Source organism: Vidua chalybeata (genome assembly GCF_026979565.1).
Source record: "Vidua chalybeata isolate OUT-0048 chromosome 33 unlocalized genomic scaffold, bVidCha1 merged haplotype SUPER_33_unloc_1, whole genome shotgun sequence".
NCBI classification, from domain to species: domain Eukaryota; kingdom Metazoa; phylum Chordata; class Aves; order Passeriformes; family Viduidae; genus Vidua; species Vidua chalybeata.
The window spans coordinates 227,551-244,628 of record NW_026530291.1 but is presented as its reverse complement, the minus strand read 5'-3'; the positions used below and the strand labels follow the sequence as shown (position 1 = coordinate 244,628).

At 69.7% G+C, this 17,078-nt stretch overlaps 3 protein-coding genes across 4 annotated transcripts; 1 reads left to right on the top strand and 2 right to left on the bottom strand.

The window, feature by feature from the left end:
* The first annotated feature begins 156 nt into the window (after nucleotides 1-156).
* ATG4D (autophagy related 4D cysteine peptidase) lies at nucleotides 157-4,184 on the top strand. Its single transcript, XM_053933077.1, has 10 exons — nucleotides 157-377; nucleotides 940-1,023; nucleotides 1,726-1,899; nucleotides 1,992-2,499; nucleotides 2,596-2,660; nucleotides 2,781-3,298; nucleotides 3,381-3,459; nucleotides 3,554-3,630; nucleotides 3,733-3,849; nucleotides 3,933-4,184. Exons 1-10 carry the CDS (start codon nucleotides 245-247, stop codon nucleotides 4,095-4,097), a joined length of 1,920 nt encoding a protein of 639 aa, XP_053789052.1. The 5' UTR covers nucleotides 157-244; the 3' UTR covers nucleotides 4,098-4,184.
* Nucleotides 4,185-4,550: 366 nt separating this feature from the next.
* Nucleotides 4,551-11,288, bottom strand: KRI1 (KRI1 homolog). The gene is made up of 19 exons (XM_053933076.1): nucleotides 11,194-11,288; nucleotides 10,369-10,445; nucleotides 10,182-10,287; nucleotides 10,001-10,106; nucleotides 9,843-9,900; nucleotides 9,520-9,569; nucleotides 9,335-9,425; nucleotides 8,636-8,710; nucleotides 8,426-8,550; nucleotides 8,072-8,186; nucleotides 7,514-7,609; nucleotides 7,256-7,426; nucleotides 7,093-7,168; nucleotides 6,916-6,983; nucleotides 6,557-6,701; nucleotides 5,618-5,748; nucleotides 5,469-5,533; nucleotides 5,292-5,387; nucleotides 4,551-5,201 (listed from the first exon to the last, which is right to left on the bottom strand). The coding sequence occupies exons 1-19, from the start codon at nucleotides 11,273-11,275 to the stop codon at nucleotides 4,718-4,720; spliced, it is 2,217 nt and encodes a 738-aa protein (XP_053789051.1). The 5' UTR covers nucleotides 11,276-11,288; the 3' UTR covers nucleotides 4,551-4,717.
* Nucleotides 11,289-11,515: 227 nt separating this feature from the next.
* AP1M2 (adaptor related protein complex 1 subunit mu 2) lies at nucleotides 11,516-16,902 on the bottom strand. Of its 2 annotated transcripts, none has more exons than XM_053933022.1 (12): nucleotides 16,253-16,902; nucleotides 16,002-16,158; nucleotides 15,836-15,903; nucleotides 15,605-15,735; nucleotides 15,106-15,253; nucleotides 13,943-14,069; nucleotides 13,727-13,869; nucleotides 13,088-13,159; nucleotides 12,852-13,010; nucleotides 12,133-12,258; nucleotides 11,773-11,848; nucleotides 11,516-11,650 (listed from the first exon to the last, which is right to left on the bottom strand). In XM_053933022.1, the coding sequence occupies exons 2-12, from the start codon at nucleotides 16,099-16,101 to the stop codon at nucleotides 11,628-11,630; spliced, it is 1,173 nt and encodes a 390-aa protein (XP_053788997.1). In that variant the 5' UTR covers nucleotides 16,102-16,158; nucleotides 16,253-16,902; the 3' UTR covers nucleotides 11,516-11,627. The 2 variants fall into 2 exon arrangements, with proteins under 2 accessions (XP_053788997.1, XP_053788996.1); XM_053933021.1 differs by having other exon boundaries at nucleotides 16,517-16,902.
* Between the last annotated feature and the right edge of the window lie 176 nt (nucleotides 16,903-17,078).

Below are 17,078 nucleotides of genomic sequence, written 5' to 3'. Positions count from 1 at the left end.
TGTCACCCGGGGGAGCCCCAAATGCCCGAAGTGACCCCGAAATGTCCCCGGGTTCCCCCCCCCCCCCCCCCCCCCCCCCGCCGCCCCCGGGGTCCCCGCCCGGGCCCCGCCCACCCGCCATGACCACGCCCCCACACGCCGGTGATCTGCATGGCCCCGCCCATCCGCCGCGATTCGGGCTCCGCCCTCTCGCGTTGGCCACGCCCCCTACGGGGCCCCGCCCCCCCATGGCGCCGCCGCCGCCATGAGCGGGGGGGGGGAGGGACCGGGACCCCCCCCGGGACCGGCACCGGGACCGGGACCCCCCCCCGCGGCCGAGCGGGGCGGGCAGCGCGTGCGGGGCCGCGTGCTCGCGGCCTGGAACAGCGTCAAATACGGTGGGGACCGGACACCGGGACACCGGGACACCGGGAACGGGATACCGGAATACTGGGATACCGGGACACCGGGATACTGGGATACCGGGATACTGGGACATCGGGACACCGGGATACCGGGACACCGGGAACGGGATACTGGGATACCGGGACACCGGGAAACCGAGAAACCGAGAACGGGACACCGGGATACCGGGAACGGGACACCGGAATACTGGGACACCGGGACATCGGGACACCGGGACACCGGGATACCAGAATACTGGGATACCGGGACACCGAGAACGGGACACCGGGATACCGGGAACGGGACATCGGGAACGGGACACTGGGACACCGGGAAGGCAGACGGGGTCTCGGGTCGGGGCGGTGCCGGTTCCCGGGACCGCGGGGGTGGGGCGGGATTGTCCCGGGATGGGGTCCTGGGGTGGAAATGGGGGGGGGGGGGGGGGACGAGGAGATTCCGGGGAGTCCCGGGATTTGGGGGTCCCGGGATTCGGGAGTCCCGGGATCTGGGGGTGCCGGGGTTCGGGGGTCCCCGCTGACCCCGTTTCTCCCCCAGGCTGGACGCTGCGGCCGCGGCCCCACTTCAGCCCGCGGGACCCCCTGTACCTGCTGGGGAGGGTCTACACGCCGGGGAACGGGGGTGAGCGGGACCCCCGGGGGGCTCCCACCCCCATTTTTTATCCCCCACCGAGGACCAGGCGCGGTCCCGGCGGGATTCCTGCTCCCGGCGTGACGGATCCCCGGGTCCCCGGAGGGGGTCTCGGGGCTCTGAGGGGTCTGAGGGGGTCTCGGGGTTCTGAGGGGGTCTCGGGGCTCTGAGGGGTCTTGGGGGTCTGAGGGGGTCTCGGGGGTCTCCCACGGCCTCTCTCCTCCCCTCCCCAGAGGAGCTGGCGCGGTTCCGGCGGGATTCCTGCTCCCGGTGTGACGGATCCCCGGGTTCCCGGAGGGGGTCTCGGGGCTCTGAGGGGGTCTCGGGGTTCTGAGGGGGTCTCGGGGTTCTGAGGGGGGTCTCGGGGGTCTCCCACGGAGTCTCTCCCCCCCTCCCCAGAGGAGCTGGCGCGGTCCCGGCGGGATTCCCGCTCCCGGTGTGACGGATCCCCGGGTTCCCGGAGGGGGTCTCGGGGCTCTGAGGGGGTCTCGGGGGTCTGAGGGGGTCTCGGGGGTCTCCCACGGCCTCTGTCCCCCCCCTCCCCAGAGGAGCTGGCGCGGTCCCGGCGGGATTCCTGCTCCCGGTGTGACGGATCCCCGGGTCCCCGGAGGGGATTTGGAGGGTCTGAGGGGGTCTCGGGGCTCTGAGGGGGTCTCGGGGGTCTCCCACGGCCTCTGTCCTCCCCCTCCCCAGAGGAGCTGGCGCGGTTCCGGCGGGATTTCTGCTCCCGGTTGTGGCTGACGTACCGGAGCGGGTTCCCGGCGCTGCCCGGGACCCTCCGCACCACCGACTGCGGCTGGGGCTGCACGCTGCGCAGCGCGCAGATGCTGCTGGGCCAGGGGCTGCTGCTGCACCTGCTGGGCCGCGGTAAGCGACCCCCGGACCTGCGGGAGCGACCCCCGGGCCGGGGGGACACTCCTCGAGCCCCCCCCCGCGCCTCACCCATCCCTCAATTCCAGACTGGATGTGGCCGGAGGCGCTGCTGGAACTGGAGCCGGGGGCGTCCCGCAGGAGCCGCGACCCCCCGGGACGGACACGGCCCCCCCGGGATGGACCGAGGGTCCCCCGGGATGGACACGGATCCCCCAGGACGGACAGGGCGTCCCCCGGGAGGACGCGGGACCCCCTGGGATGGACCCGGGAGCCCCCAGGACGGAGCCAGGAGCCCCCAGGATGGACGCGACCCCCCCAGAATGGACAGGGATCTCCCGGGGTGGACACGGAGCGCTCCGGGGGGACACGGGACCCCTCGGGACGGACCCGGGACCCCTCGGGACGGGCACGGGACCCCCCGGGCGCCCCCCGAGCCCCCCGGGACGCGGAGCAGCGGCACCGCGCCATCGTGTCCTGGTTCTCCGACCACCCCCGCGCCCCGTTCGGGATCCACCGGCTGGTGGAGCTGGGCCGGGAGTTCGGCAAGAGCGCCGGGGACTGGTTCGGCCCCGCCATCGCCGCCCACCTGCTGCGGTGAGCGGGGCCGGGGGGGGGGCTCGGCGGGGACCCCGTGGGGTTGGGGGGGGACGCCGGGACCCCCCCCGGACCCACCGATCCCGTCCCGCTCAGGGGGGCCGTGGAATCGTGCACGGAGACCCCCGGGCTCGCCGTCTACGTGGCCCAGGACTGCACCGGTACGGGGGGAACTTGGGGGGGGGGGGGGGGGCTCGAGGGCGTTTTCAGGGGGATTTGGGGGTGTTCCTGTGGGGTCGGGCGGGCCGGGAATGAGCGGCCCCCTCCCCTTTTTTTTGCAGTTTACAAAGAGGACGTGGCCAGGTTGGTGCGGGGCGACCGTGACGGGGCGACAGCGGGACCCGGAGCCCCGGGACCGGGAACACCGGGAGCCCCGGGACACGGAACACCGGGACCGGGAACACCGGGATTGGGAACACCGGGAGCCCCGGGACACGGAACACCGGGACCGGGAACACCAGGAGCCCCGGGACACGGGATACCGGGAGCGCCGGGAGCTCCGGGACCGGGAACACCGGGAGCCCCGGGACCGGGAACACCGGGATTGGGAACACCGGGAGCCCCGGGACCGGGAACACCGGGAACACCGGGAGCCCCGGGACACGGAACACCGGGACCGGGAACACCAGGAGCCCCGGGACACGGGATACCGGGAGCTCCGGGACCGGGAACACCGGGAGCCCCGGGACCGGGAACACCGGGAGCGCCGGAGCCGGGGCGGCGCCGCGGGCTCGTCCTGCTGGTGCCGGCGCGGTTGGGGGGCGAGAGCCTGAACCCCGTGTACGTGGAGTGCGTCAAGGTGGGTCTGGGGGCGGCCGGGGGCGATGCCGGTGCCATTCCCGGTGCCATTCCCGGTGCCACCGCGTGTCCCTCCCCGCCAGGAGCTGCTGCAGCTCCGCTCCTGCCTCGGCATCATCGGCGGGAAGCCCCGGCACTCGCTCTACTTCCTCGGCTTCCAAGGTACCGACCCCGCGGGAGGGGGGCCCGGGGGGGGTCCCCGGGGGTGTTCCGGGGGTCTCCGACCCCTCCGTGCCCCCCCGCCCCCCCCCCCCAGGTGATTCCCTGCTCTACCTGGACCCGCACCTCTGCCAGCCCTGCGTGGACACGGCCCGGGAGAACTTCCCTCTCCAGGTGGGTGCACCCCAAAAACGGGCTCTGGGGGCGATGGGTGGGGGGGCTCAGTGGGTTGTGACCCCCCCCCCCCAAACTTTTCCTGCCCCCCCCTTCCCCAAGTCCTTCCACTGCTGCTTCCCGCGGAAAATGTCCTTCGGGAAGATGGATCCCAGCTGCACCTTCGGCTTCTACGCCGGCGGGACGGAGCTGGAGCAGCTCTGGGGGGACCTGGCCCGGGTGAGTGCCCTGGGGGGGGGGGGGTCGGGGTGTCCTGTCCCCCCCCACTTTTCCCGCTGCTGACCCCCTCCCCTTTTATCCAGGTGCTGGCCCCCCCCTCGGCTCCGGAGCGTTATCCCATCTTCACTCTGGCCGAGGGCCGCGCCCAGCACCAGGCCCTGGACGCCCCCCCCGGGCCGCCCCTTCCCCTCCCCCGCCGGGGGAAACGCCCCAAAAAACCCAACTCGGACGAGTTCGTTCTCCTCTGAGCCCCCCCAAATCCATCCCTCCCCCCCCAAACACTGGATCGGCCCCGGGCGGTGCAGCCGCGGCTCGGGGGGGGCCGCGGGCACCTCCCCCCCCTCAAATTGGGGCTGTTTTGGGTCACTACTGGCACTCCTCCACCCCCCCCCCCCACACTCCGGGACCCCCCGAATCGCCGGGACCCCCCCTCACACTCCAGGACCCCCTAAATCACCAGGATCCCCCCCTCACACTCCACGACCCCCCCAATCGCCGGGACCCCCCCCTCACACTCCGGGACCCCCCATTCACTGTCAGAGGCTGCTCAGGGTGGGGGGGGGGGGTTATTTATTGCTCCGCTCAGGACCCCCCCCCAAAATAAAGACAACTTGAATCGAGCTCGGCCTCCCGGCGCTTTCGTTCTTTTCTGGGCGGGTTCTGGTGCTTCTCCAGAACTTCTGGAGCTTTTCGAGGTGGTTCTGGTGTTTTCCCGGGGGTTCCAGATGCTTTCCTGGGGGTTTCAGGTATTTCTCCGGGAGTTCCAGGTTTTTTCCCGGGGGTTCCAGATGCTTTCCTGGGGGTTTCAGGTATTTCTCCAGGAGTTCCAGGTTTTTTCCCGGGAGTTCCAGGTTTTTTCCCAGGGGTTTCAGGTGTTTTCCTGCGGGTTTGGGGCGTTTTTCCTGCGTTTCTGTTTTTTCCCATTGATGGCTGCTGTTTTCCCGGTGCTCCCAGCGTTTTTCCCAGGGTTTTTCTCGGTGCTCCCAGCATTTTTCCCGGTGTTCCCAGGGTTTTTCCCGGTGTTCCCGGGGTTTTTCCGGGGTTTCTCCGGGGGCTCCCCACCTTTCCCCCCCGCCTCCTTTCCCCGCTGCCGCCGGAGCTGCCGGAACCGGAGCCTGCGGGGGTTGAGGCCGAAGGCTTCCAGCCTCTTCCCGCTGAACTCCCGGCCCCCCAAACGCACGGCCGCGCCCAGGGGGGCCCCCCCCCGGCGCCGGGGACCCCCGGGGTTTTGGGGGGCCGCGGGGGGGGCCACGGGGGGCTCCCCTTTTTCCGCCTCCTCCAGGCGCTTCCTCTTCTCCCGGCGTTTCTTCCCAAATTTCGGCTTCGCCGGCGCCGCCTCCACCTCCTCGGGGCTGTGATGACGATGATGAGGGGGGGTCGGGGGAGGTGTGAACACCCCAAAAACCCTTCCCGAGACCCCCCCCCCCCCCCCAGCCCCGTACTCAGCCACGAGGGATCTCAGGATCTGGTGCTTCTTGCTGAGGTTCTGCGCCCGCCGGCTGTAATTGGCCTGGTCCTGCCGCTCCTCCTGCTCCGAGCTGCGAGGGGAGGGGTCCGTGAGCCCCCCCCCCCAAATCCCGGGGGGCACCCGGGACCCCCCCAGAGCCCCCCCCCCTCACCGGTACATGCAGGTCTTGCGCAGGGAGCACCAGCGGTTCAGCTCTTTGTCGTCGGCCGCCAGGATCTGGGGGGGGACACGGGGTGGGGGGAAGGTTTGGGGGGGTCCCAGCGCCCCCAGAGGGGTCCCGGGGGGTCGGGGGGGTTTTACCTCGTCCGTGGTGAGGCCGAAGTCGCAGGGCAGCACCCGGCGGTACTTGAAGCGGCAGGGGAGGTCCCCGACCATGTCCTCGAAGTCGAGGCCGTAGAACTCGTCCAGGTACTGCTCGAAGGGGCCGGAGGCTGCGGGGATGGGCAGCTCTGGGGGGGCCTGGGGGGGTTTGGGGGGGTCCCAGGAGGGGTCTGGGGGGTCCCGGGGGGGTTTAGGGGGTCCCAGGAGGGGTTTGGGTGACACCAGGAGGGGTTTGGGGGGTCCTGGGGGAGGTCCCGGGGGGTCTCGGGGGTTCTGGGAGGGTTTGGGGGGCACCAGGAAGTGTTTGGGGCATCCTGGGGGAGGTCCCAGGGGGGTTTGGGGGGGTCAAAGGGGGGTGTGCAGGGTGCCAGGAGGCGTTTGGGGGGTCCTGGGGGGTGTCCCAGGGGTCTGGGGGGTCCCAGGGGGGCTTGTGGGGTCCCAGGAGGGGTCTGGGGGGTCCCAGGAGGGGTCTGGGGGGTCCCAGGAGGGTTTAGGGGGTCCCGGGAGGGATTTGGGTGGCACCAGGAGGGGTTTGGGGGGTCCTGGGGGAGGTCCCGGGGGGGTTTGGGGGGTCCAAGGTGGGTCCCAGGAGGAGTCCCAGAAGGTTTTGGGGGGACCAGGAGGGGTTTGAGGGGTCCAAGGTGGGTCCCAGGAGGAGTCCCAGAAGGTTTTGGGGGGGTCCCAGAGGGGTTTGGGGGCGCCAGGAGGGGTTTGAGGGGTCCTGAGTTGGGTTTGGGGCGTTCTTGGGGGGGGACACAGGGATTTGGGGCTCATGGATTTTGGGGGGAGATCAGGATTTTGGGGGGGGAATGAGGATTTTGGGGGAGATCAGGGTTTGGGGGATTATTGGGATTTTGGGGGTGTTGTCCCAAGGATTTTGGGGTCTGTGGGGGGGGGTCTCAGGGTCCCGTTGCTCACCGGGGTCGAACGGGGGCTTCTCCCTCTCCAGGGCCTCCCGGAACCGCGTCCGCCGCCGCCTCTTCCCGAAGGTCACCTCGGGGGGGGCCCGGCCCGGGGGGGCCGCGGGGTCGGGGGGGGGCTCGGGGACGTAATCGGCGTCCATCTGTGGGGGAGGGGTCAGCGGGGAGGGGGCTGCACCCCCCAATCCGGAACCCCCCCCCCCCCCCCCAATATCCCTGTGCTGGGTTCTGCCCGGCCTCAGCTCTGGGGGGGGGGCTCATTCCAAGGGTGAGGGGGGGGGAACAGCTTTGAGGGGGGGGTCTCATTCAATTGGGGGGGGGTCTCCTCCTCCTCCTCCTCCTCCTCTTCCTCCTCACCACGAAGTCGGGGTCCTCGCAGTGCGGCTCCTCCTCCCGCCCCGTCCAGGCGTCCCAGTTCCAATCATCTGCAGGATTATTGGGGGGGGGGCGACACAGTGACACTGGGAACGAGGGGAGGGGGACACCACCACCCCCCGCCCCCACCGCGACCCCCCCCCCCCCCCCCCCACTCACCCTCCAGCCCCTCCTCCTCCTCAAACTGCGGCTTCTCCTCCTCCCCCCGGCCGTAGTATTCCTCCCCGAACCACTCCTGCCGGGAGGAAAAGGGGGCTCAGCGGGGACCGGGGGGGGCTCCGGGGGGGGTCCGGGGGGTGGGGGGCTCAGCCGGGGCACCCACGGCCATGAGCCGGTCGTGGCGGGCGGGGTCGAAATCCTCCTGGAGCAGGGAGTCGGTGAGGCCGAAGGCGTCGGAGCCGGAGGCGTCGCGGATGCGGGCGATGCGGGCGGCCAGCTCCTGCCGCTTCAGGTTCTTCAGCTGCTTCAGCTCCTCCCTGCGCCGGGCCCGTTCCTGGGGGGGGGGGGGAAAAAAAGGGGTGGTGGGAGGCGTGGGGGGCAGCCCAGGACCCCCCCCAAACCCGCCCGGGCTCTTCCTCACCTTCCTCTTCCTCTCCCGGATCTGCTCCCGCTTCTCCTTGCGCCGCTCGTCGCGGCGCCGCACCGAGGTGGGGATGTGGCGTGGGAAGGTTTGGATCTGGAGGGGGGGGGGGGAAAGGGTTAGGGACCCCCAGAGCTGCCCCCAAAACGGGGAGTGTGCCCCCAAAAAATCAGCCCCCCAAAATGGGGAGTGTGCCCCCAGAAACGGGGAGTGTGCCCCCAAAATCACACCCCCAAAAACAGGGAATGTGCCCCCAAAATACCCCCCCCAAAACTGGGAGTGTGCCCCCCAAAATGGGGAGTGTGCCCCCCAAACCAGCTCCCCAAAACAGGGAATGTGCCCCAGGACCAGCCCCCCAAAATGGGGAGTGTACCCCCCCACCAGCCCTCCTCAAATCGGGAGTGTGGCGTGGGAACGTCTGGATCTAGGGGGGTAAAACAGATCAGGGACCCCCAAATTCCACCCCGTGAATCCCCTCCCTACCCCCCTAAACCTTCACCCCTTCCCCAATTCCTGCCCCCCGATTTTTACCCCCCAAATTCCCTCCCTCCCCCCCACCTGAGCCGCTCCCGGCTCCTCGAAGCGGAAATTGTGCCGGCGCTCGAACTCCTGCTGCCGCTCCAGGAACTGCTCCCCCTCGTCCGAGGAGTCCTCCAGGGCGGGCAGGGCCGATCTGGGGGGTCGGGGGGGGTCACTGGGGGGTCCAGGGGGGTCACTGGGGGGTCTGGGGGGGTCCCAGGGGGTCCCCACTCCTCATCCTGTGGCTGCTCCAGGAGCGGCTCCCCCTGGTCCCAGGCGGTGTCCGGGGGAGGAGTGGGGATGGTCTGGGGGGGCTGCAGGGGGTTTGGGGGTCTCCAGGGGGTCTGGGGGCGCTCCAGCTGTGATGGGGAGGGGTCTGGGGGTCCCGCTCACCCTTCGTCCCCCTCCTCCTCCTCCTCGTCCCGGTGCTGCCCGCAGCCGTTGCCCAGCAGGTAATCGCGCAGGAATCGCTCGCCCGGCTCCAGCGCCGGGTCCGACCAGAACTTCTGCAGGGGCTCCTGGGGGGGGGATCAGAGCTGGGGGTCGCCCCCCTGTCCCCCCCCCCCCAATCCCACCCCCCCAGAGCCCCCCCCAGCCCCTCACCAGGTCCTGCAGCGGCTCCGGGGGGGCCTCGGCCTGGCCCCGCAGCCAGAGCAGGTACTGCTCCTCCTCCTGAGCCTGGGGGGGCAAAGGGGGTCAGTGCGGGACCCCCAGACCTCCCCGGGACCCCCCAGACCTCCCCGGGACCCCCAAACCTCCCCAGAACCACCTGGGACCCCCAAACCTCCTCAGGACCCCCAAACCTCCCCAGAACCACCCGGGACCCCCAGACCTCCCTGAGACCCCCAACACCCCCCAGGTACTGCTCCTCCTCCTGAGCCTGGGGGGGCAAAGGGGGTCAGTGCGGGACCCCCAGACCCCCCCGGGACCCCCCCAAACCTCCTCAGGACCCCCAAACCTCCCTGGGATCCCCCGGGACCCCCCAAACCTCCCTGGGACCCCCAAACCTCCCTGAGACCCCCAACACCCCCCAGGTACTGCTCCTCCTCCTGAGCCTGGGGGGGCAAAGGGGGTCAGTGTGGGACCCCCAGACCTCCCTGGGACCCCCCCCCAAACCTCTCCAGGGACCCCCCGGGACCCCCAGACCTCCCTGAGACCCCCCCTGGGTCCCCCATACCTCCCCAGGGATTCCCCCAAATCTCCCAGGGACCCCCAAACCTCACCTGGGACCCCCTGGGACCCCCAAACCTCACCTGGGACCCCTCCCCCAAACCTCCCCAGGACCCCCAGCCCCCCCCTCACCTTCTCCTCCCGGGACCGATCCCGCGGCCGGAGCAGGGCCCCTCCCCCCCCCTCCTCCTCCTCCTCGCTGTCGGCCACGAAGGCTCGGAAGCTGCGGGGGGAGGTCCAGGGTCACCCCCTGGTGCCGAAGACCCCCCCCCCAAAATCCCAGAGCCCCCCCAAACCGCAGGACCCCCCCCCCTCACCTCTCCTTCAGCGCCCGCTGCTCCTCCACGTAGCTCTGGGAGGCCTCGGCCTGGGGGGGGAAGGGTTTTGGGGGGTCAAGGGGATTTTTGGGGAGGTCACAGGGATTTTTGGGGTCACAAGGGTTTTTTTGGGGGGTCACAGGGGTTTTTTGGGGGGCCATGGGGATTTTTGGGGGGGTCACAGGGATTTTTGGGGGGGTCACAGGGATTTTTGTGAGGCTCATGGGGATTTTTGGGGATCTCAAGGATTTTTGGGTTCTCAGGGATTTTGGGGGGGGTCACAGGGAATTTTTTGGGGGGGCTCAGCCCTCCCCTCCCCTCACCTTCCTCCTCCTGGCCGCCGCCTCCTCATCCTCCTCATCCTCCTCGTCCACGTATTTGCTGCAGGGCGAGGAGGGGGGGTTGGACGGTCAGGTCACCCCGGGGGGGGGCTCAGGACCCCCCAAAATCCCCCTCCCCCACCCAAAAGCCCCCTCCTCACCCTTCCTTCTCCAGCACCACCTTCCGCTCGTAATCCTTCAGGAACATCGGCTTGGCCGGCCGCTCTTCCTCCCCCTCCTCCTCCTCCTCCTCCTCCTCCTCGGATTCTGGGAGGGGCCGAGATGAGTTTTGGGTGCCCCCCCCCCACCCCCGGGTTTTGGGGACCCCCCCCCCGCCGGTACCTGGGCGGGTGAAGAACGTGGTGTCCTCCCGGTAAATGCGGGGGTCGCGGGTCTTGAGCAGCGCCAGCGTCCGGTAGAACTCCCGCTCCTGCCGGGGGTCCCGGGCCTGGCGGCGGGGCCGGGGGGGGGTCAGGGGGGGGGCTCCGGGACCCCCCCCCCCCCCGGGACCTCCCCTCCCCCCACTCACCACATGGTCCCCGCTGGACTCGGAGCTGTCGCTGTCGCTGTCGCCGCTGTCCGCGGTGTCGCCGTAACGGTCCCGCACTGCCGGGGGGCACCGGCGCCGCTCAGCACCGCGGGGAGGGGGGGGGGCACCGGTTCCTCCCGAGCGCCCGTCCCGTTCCCGGGCCCATTCCCGGTCCCTGTCCTGTTCCCCCCACCCCCATCCCGTTCCCTGTGCCGTTTTCCCCGTTCCCGGTGTCTCACGGCGCTGCGGCTCCTCCCGCTCCCTCCCGGTACCCCCCCCGTTCCCGGCCCCGCGGCTCCTCCCGCCCGGTCCCTCCCGCTCCCGTTCCCGGTGTCTCACGGCGCTGCAGCTCTTCTCGCTGCCGGTACCGCCCGGTCCCTCCCGGTTCCCCCCGCTCCCGGCCCCGCTCCCGGTGTCTCACGTCCCCGCAGCTCCTCCCTCCCGGTCCGTCCCCTTCCCGGCCCCGTTCCCGGTCCCGCAGCTCCTCCCTCCCTGTTCCCCCCGTTCCCGGTGTCTCACGTCCCCGCAGCTCCTCCCTCCCCGTCCGTCCCGTTCCCGGCCCCGTTCCCGGCCCCGTTCCCGGTCCCGCAGCTCCTCCTTCCCGGTTCCCCCCGTTCCCGGCCCCGTTCCCGGTGTCTCACGTCCCCGCAGTTCCTCCCGCCCGGTCCGTCCCGTTCCCGGCCCCGTTCCCGGCCCCGTTCCCGGAGCTCCTCCCGCCCGGTTCCCCCCGTTCCCGGCCCCGTTCCCGGCCCCGTTCCCGGCCCCGTTCCCGCAGCTCCTCCTTCCCGGTTCCCCCCGTTCCCGGCCCCGCTCCCGGTGTCTCACGGCGCTGCAGCTCCTCCCGCCGCCGGTACCGCCCGTAGCGCTCCGCGAACGCCGCGTTCACGCGGAGCTTGGGCTCCGCCATGGCCGCCCACGTGACCGCCCGGCACTTCCGGATCCGCCGCCACGTGACAGGAGCGCCCCGCCCCTCCCCCGGCCGGTCAGCCCCGCCCCTTCTCGCTCTTTAAAAGGGCAACGGCGCCCAAAGAGGCGGGTGGGGCCCACCGCGCTCCTCTGCAGCCCCCACCCCACATCGCCCCTCTCACCCGGGACCCCCAAACTGGAGCCAGGATCCCCCCACTCGAGACCCCCCAGACCAGCGGGACGCGGCCTCAGCTCCATCTTTATTGGGGCACAGGAGGAGGGGGGTGGGCATGGGGGGGAATGGAGACGGGGGGGGGTCCATGGGGGTCGGGGGGTCCATGGGAGACCCCCCCTCAGCTGGTGCGGATCTGGTAATCTGCAAGAACAGAGAGAGGAGGTGAGGTGGGGGGCCGGGGCTGGGGGTCCCAGGGGGATTTGGGGGTCCCAGGGGGATTTGGGGGTCCCGGGTGGGGGTCCCGGGTGGGGGTCCCGACTCACCCCCGCTCTGGGTGATGTAGCGCACCCAGGGCAGCGCCTGGTACCCGCTTTTCTCGATGATCTTCATGTACCGCACCTGGGGGGCACCTGGGGAGTTACCCCCACCCCAAAAAACCCCAGAGTCGTCCCCCCCCCCCCCCCATCCTCGGGATCCCCTCGTGGAGACCCCAGACCCCCGGACTCTGCATGTCCCACCCTCATCCTGTCCCCAAACCTCCCGGGCCCCCTCCCAGGGACCCCAACCCCCCCCACCGAGACCCCACTGCCCTCCCTCATCCTGTCCCCTCTCCCCGGCACTGCGGCCCCCCCGGGGACCCCTCCCGAGCCCCCCGGGGACCCCTCCCGAGCCCCCCGGGGCACCTGGATGCCCGAGACGGTGAAATAGGGGATCTCGAAGCGGACGGCGATGGGCGGCCGCCCCTCCTCCTCCTCCTTCTCCACGCTGGGCAGCCCGAAGTGAGCACGCATCAGGTGCTCCTTCCCCCCCTGCGACCCCGCAGCGGCTCGTGGGGACCCCCGCGGCCACCCCCGAACTGGGGGTGGGGGGGGGGGACACACAGGGGGACAGCCCAGGATGGGGGGACAAGGAGAGGGGGAGAGCCTGGAATAGGGGGTGGGGGACACCCCAGGACAGGGGCTGGGGGTCCCCGGGATGGGGGGACAGGGGTTGGGGGGTCCCAGGATGGGGGAACAGGGGCTGGGGGGTCCCCGGGATGGGGGGACAGGGGTTGGGAGGTCCCCGGGATGGGGGAACAGGGGCTGGGGGGTCCCCGGGATGGGGGAACAGGGGCTGGGGGGGGTCGCTGGGATGGGGGGACAGGGGTTGGATAGGGTTTGGGGGATTCCCGGGATGGGGGGATAGGGGCTGGATAGGGGCTGGGGGGTCCCAGGATGGGGGGACAGGGGCTGGATAGGGGCTGGGGGGTCCCAGGATGGGGGGACAGGGGCTGGGGGGGGTCGCCGGGATGGGGGGACAGGGGTTGGGGGGTCCCAGGATGGGGGGACAGGGGTTGGGGGGTCCCAGGATGGGGGGACAGGGGCTGGATAGGGGTCGGGGGTCCCCAGGCCGGGCTGCTCACGGGGAAGGACTTGATGCTCCAGATGACCACGTTCCTCTCGGGCAGGTACCGCGCCGACCCCACCGTGGTCTTGAATTTCGGGGAGTCGGCGTCGCTGGGCACCGGCACCGAGATCTCCACCCCGTTGGCCACCGACTGCTTCTTGAACTGGCCCTTGGCCTGGAGGGGACACACAGGGGGGGGTGGCAGGGGCTGGCTGGGGGTCCCCGAGGGGCGGGGGGGACGCCCGGGCTCACCTTGACCATGATCTCCACCCGGCTGTGGGAGAACTTCTCGATGATGGACTCGATCCAGATGAGCGGCTTCACCTGGAGGGGGGGGGGGCACAGGGGTCACCCCTGGAGGCCCCTGGGGGTCCCCAGGTGTCCCTGTCACCCCAGGAGGGGTCCTGGCCACACGGACAGAGGTGCTGGACACACGGAGAGGGGTCACAACCCCAGGGAAAAGGGTCCCAGCCCCTCAGACTGTGGCCCCGAAGCCCCAGGGTGGGTTTGCAGCCCCCAGAGTGGGTTTGCAGCCCCCAGCGTGGGATTGCAGCCCCCAGACCAGGTTTACAGCCCCCACACCAGGTTTGCAGCCCCCAGAGTGGGTTTGCAGCCCCCAGCCCGGGTTTGCAGCCCCCAGAGTGGGATTGCAGCCCCCAGACCAGGTTTACAGCCCCCACACCAGGTTTGCAGCCCCCAGCCCGGGTTTGCAGCCCCCAGCCCGGGTTTGCAGCCCCCAGCCCAGGATTGCAGCCCCCAGCCCAGGTTTACAGCCCCCAGCCCAGGTTTGCAGCCCCCAGCCCAGGTTTGCAGCCCCCAGCCCGTGTTTGCAGCCCCCAGCCCGGGTTTGCAGCCCCCAGAAGGGGGTCCCAGCCCCACAGGGGTCCCCACCTGGGTGTGCAGGCGGTAGGACATGAGCTCGAAGTCGCCGTCGGGGGGGATGAAGGAGATGGTGCGGTCGTTGTCGAAGCGGGACAGACGGACACACTGGTGGAACTTCACGTCCTCCAGCTCCACCGACTTGTTCTTCCCCCCTGGAAGGGAGCGGGGGGCTCAGGAGGGATGGGGTGGGGGGAACGGGGCCGAGCCCCCCACCCCGGCACTCACGGCCCGTGAGCTCGAAGAGGACGCGGTCGTTGAGGCCCAGGCGCAGCTCCGGCATTCCCGACAGGAAAACCTTCAGCTTGATGGTGCCCACCACCTCGCTGAGCACCACGCTGCCGTTGGCGCTCACCTGCGGGCACGGCCCGGCTGGGAGCTGCTCCACCCTGGCCCTCAGCCCCATCCTCACCCCCGTCCTCACTGTTAGCCCCGTCACCATCACCTTCCTCGTCCCCAGTGCATCCCACCCCCATCCTCATCCCTTTTCCACCCTCGTCCTCGTTCCCACCCCAGCCCCTGTCACATCCCACCCCATTATCCATCCCTATTCAACCCCCATCACATCCCACCCCAATATCCATCCCCTTCCCACCCCAACCCTGCTCCCTTTCCCACCCCAATCCTCATTCCCACCCCAACCCTGCTCCCTTTCCCACCCCAATCCTCATTCTCACTCCAATCCTGTTTCCCACCCAATATCCGTCCTTTTCCCACCCCAATATCCATCCCTTTCCCACCCCAATCCTCATTCCCACCCCAACCCTGCTCCCTTTCCCACCCCAATCCTCATTCTCACTCCAATCCTGTTTCCCACCCAATATCCGTCCTTTTCCCACCCCAATATCCATCCCTTTCCCACCCCAATCCTCATTCCCACCCCAATCCTCATTCCCACCCCAGTCTCGCTCCTTTTCCCACCCCAATCCTCATTCCCACCCCAATCCCCCTCCCTTTCCCACCCCAGTATCCATCCCTTTTCCACCCCAATCCTCTTTCCCACCCCAATCCCCCTCCCTTACCCACCCCAATCCTCATTCCCACCCCAGTCTTGCTCCCTTTCCCACTCCAATCCTCATTCCCACCCCAATCCTCATTCCCACCCCAATCTTGCTCCCTTTCCCACCCCAGTCTTGCTCCCTTTCCTGCCCCAATCCTCATTTCCATCCCAATCCTCTTTCCCACCCCAATCTTGCTCCCTTTCCCACCCCAATCCCCCTCCCTTACCCACCCCAATCCTCATTCCCACCCCAGTCTTGCTCCCTTTCCTGCCCCAATCCTCATTCCCACCCCAATCCTCATTCCCACCGCAGTCTTGCTCCCTTTCCCCCCCCCAATCCCCACCCCCACCCCGCTCCATCCCCCCCCCGTGCCCCCCCAGTGCCCCTCACCAGCAGGTTCACCGCCTCGATGACGTCGATGAACACCTCGTTCTTCTTGTAGCGGATGCCCTCGGAGCGCCAGGACACCGCGTTGGTCACCGTGGTGGGCACGCGCGACTTCCCCGTGTCCAGCTTGTTCCCCTCCTGGGTGATGTACCTGGGTGCATGTTCTCAGTTCAGCCAGAGGCAAAAAGAGAAAGATTTCAAGATTTCTGCCCCGGCTCAGCCTGGGAAAAAGTCCGGGAGGAATGTAAACAATCTGTTTTCTTGCTTTCCTGCAGATCTGTTCTCCCACACTGACCCAAGTCCAGTGCACCAATCAGGTGAAATGTTTTTATTTTAACATTAACGTTCACAACATTCTCTATAAAAGAGAGACGTGCTTTTGAATAAATGCTCATTTGCTTTCTGAAATCGTGCGAGTCGTTTCGCCCGTCCCTGCCTCAACAGCGTCACCGGGGGGCTCTGGGGGGGTCCCGGTGCCCCCCGGGCCCCTCCCCACACTCACTCCTGCAGGATCTTGCTGTCCGTGGTCTGCGGGAAGCCGAAGTCCATCAGCTCGTCCAGCAGCTCGTAGACGATGACGAAGTTGTCGCGGATGCTTTCCTCCTCCAGCTCCTTGAAGTACTCGCAGAACACCTGTGGGGGGAAGGGGGGCGGTGGGCACACCCAGCACCTCCGTCACCCCCCCCGAGGTGGTCCTCAGCCCCCCAGGCCCCCGCTGAGACCCCCAGCTCACCTCCACCACCTTGTAGAGGAAGGAGAAGACCAAGGAGGCGTTCCCGTTCTTCTTGGTGGTGGCCACCACTGCGGGCGTTAAGGAAAAGGGGGGCACCGCTGGGTCCCCGAGGCTGGGGGGGGGGTCCCGGGGGGGGGTCCCGGGGTGGGGGGTCCCGGAAGGATACGGTACAGGTTGGCGTGTTTGATCCACAGGAAGTGGACGTGGCCGTAGGTCAGCACGGGCGTGAGGGTCCCCTCCTCCTCCCGCTGCAGCAGGACCCCCATGAAGTGCTCGATCTCCCCCAGCCCCACGTCCCCCTTGTAGTTGCGGCTGATCAGCGGCTGTGGGGTGGGGGGTGTCAGAAATGGGGACACCCCCCCCCCCCCCAAAACCCGCTCACCCCACCTCGGGGTCACGGGGGTCACCGCCACTGACCTTGGTTGACCTTCAAAGGCAGAGGGGACAGTCGGGTGTCCCCCACCCCGGTCACCCGCGTGACCCCCGGCAGGGTTTGGGGTGGTCGTGGCGGGGGGGGGGGGGGGGGGGGTGTGTCACATGTGGAGCACGCACCCCCCACCCCCCCAAAATCCTCGGGGTCACGGGGGTCACCGCCACTGACCTTGGCTGACCTTCAAGGACAGAGGGGACAGGCGCGTGTCCCCCGGGGCGGGGGGTTTGGGGTGGTGGCGGGGGTCTCACCTTCCCCTTGAGGTCCAGGATGAAGAGGGCGGAGGCGGCCATGGCGCCCGCGCGGCGCCGTCACCTCCGGCACCGTCACCTGCCCAGGTGAGCGGCTGCGCCCACGGGCGCGTGGGGCCTTAAAGGGGACGGCCCAGCCCCACTCCCCCCGGCGGGGGTCCCACCTCCGGCGCTCGGGGGGCGACCCCCAGGCTCGGCCACCCCACGAGGGCTTCGGCCACCTCCAGCCCGACCCCACAGTTTTGGGGTGGGGGGCGTGGGTGGGACCCCGAGACGGTTCAAAGAGGGTGGGTTTGGGACCCCTGGATATCTGGGTGCCCCACCCTGGGGGGGGGTCTCTGCACCCCCAAGATCACCCTCTTGGGGGGGGTCCCCGTAGCCCCTGACTCCTGTATTCCCCACCCTGGGGGTCGCTGTACCCCCAGACTCCCCGTGGCCCCCCATGAGGGGTCTCCACACCCCCCCCAACCATCAGGTTCCCCACTCTGGGTGGTCCCTGCACCCCCAGACCCCCGGATCCCCCACGGGGGGGGGGGTCGCTGTACCCCCGCATCCTCCCCTC

Excerpts from the sequence above, each read along its gene's own strand:
- ATG4D (XM_053933077.1), top strand. The coding sequence starts at position 245 with ATGAGCGGGGGGGGGGAGGGACCGGGACCCCCCCCGGGACCGGCACCG. Across the intron at positions 1,900-1,991 it reads GCTGCACCTGCTGGGCCGCG|ACTGGATGTGGCCGGAGGCG; the intron begins GTAAGCGACCCC and ends CCTCAATTCCAG. Across the intron at positions 3,299-3,380 it reads TGTACGTGGAGTGCGTCAAG|GAGCTGCTGCAGCTCCGCTC; the intron begins GTGGGTCTGGGG and ends CCTCCCCGCCAG.
- KRI1 (XM_053933076.1), bottom strand. The coding sequence starts at position 11,275 with ATGGCGGAGCCCAAGCTCCGCGTGAACGCGGCGTTCGCGGAGCGCTAC. Across the intron at positions 8,187-8,425 it reads GAGGAGGAGGGGGACGAAGG|ATCGGCCCTGCCCGCCCTGG; the intron begins GTGAGCGGGACC and ends CCGACCCCCCAG. Across the intron at positions 6,984-7,092 it reads GGAGGAGGAGGGGCTGGAGG|ATGATTGGAACTGGGACGCC; the intron begins GTGAGTGGGGGG and ends ATAATCCTGCAG.
- AP1M2 (XM_053933021.1), bottom strand. The coding sequence starts at position 16,558 with ATGGCCGCCTCCGCCCTCTTCATCCTGGACCTCAAGGGGAAG. Across the intron at positions 15,736-15,835 it reads TCCTCTACAAGGTGGTGGAG|GTGTTCTGCGAGTACTTCAA; the intron begins GTGAGCTGGGGG and ends TTCCCCCCACAG. Across the intron at positions 12,259-12,851 it reads GGAGCATCAAGTCCTTCCCC|GGGGGGAAGGAGCACCTGAT; the intron begins GTGAGCAGCCCG and ends GCGGGGTCGCAG.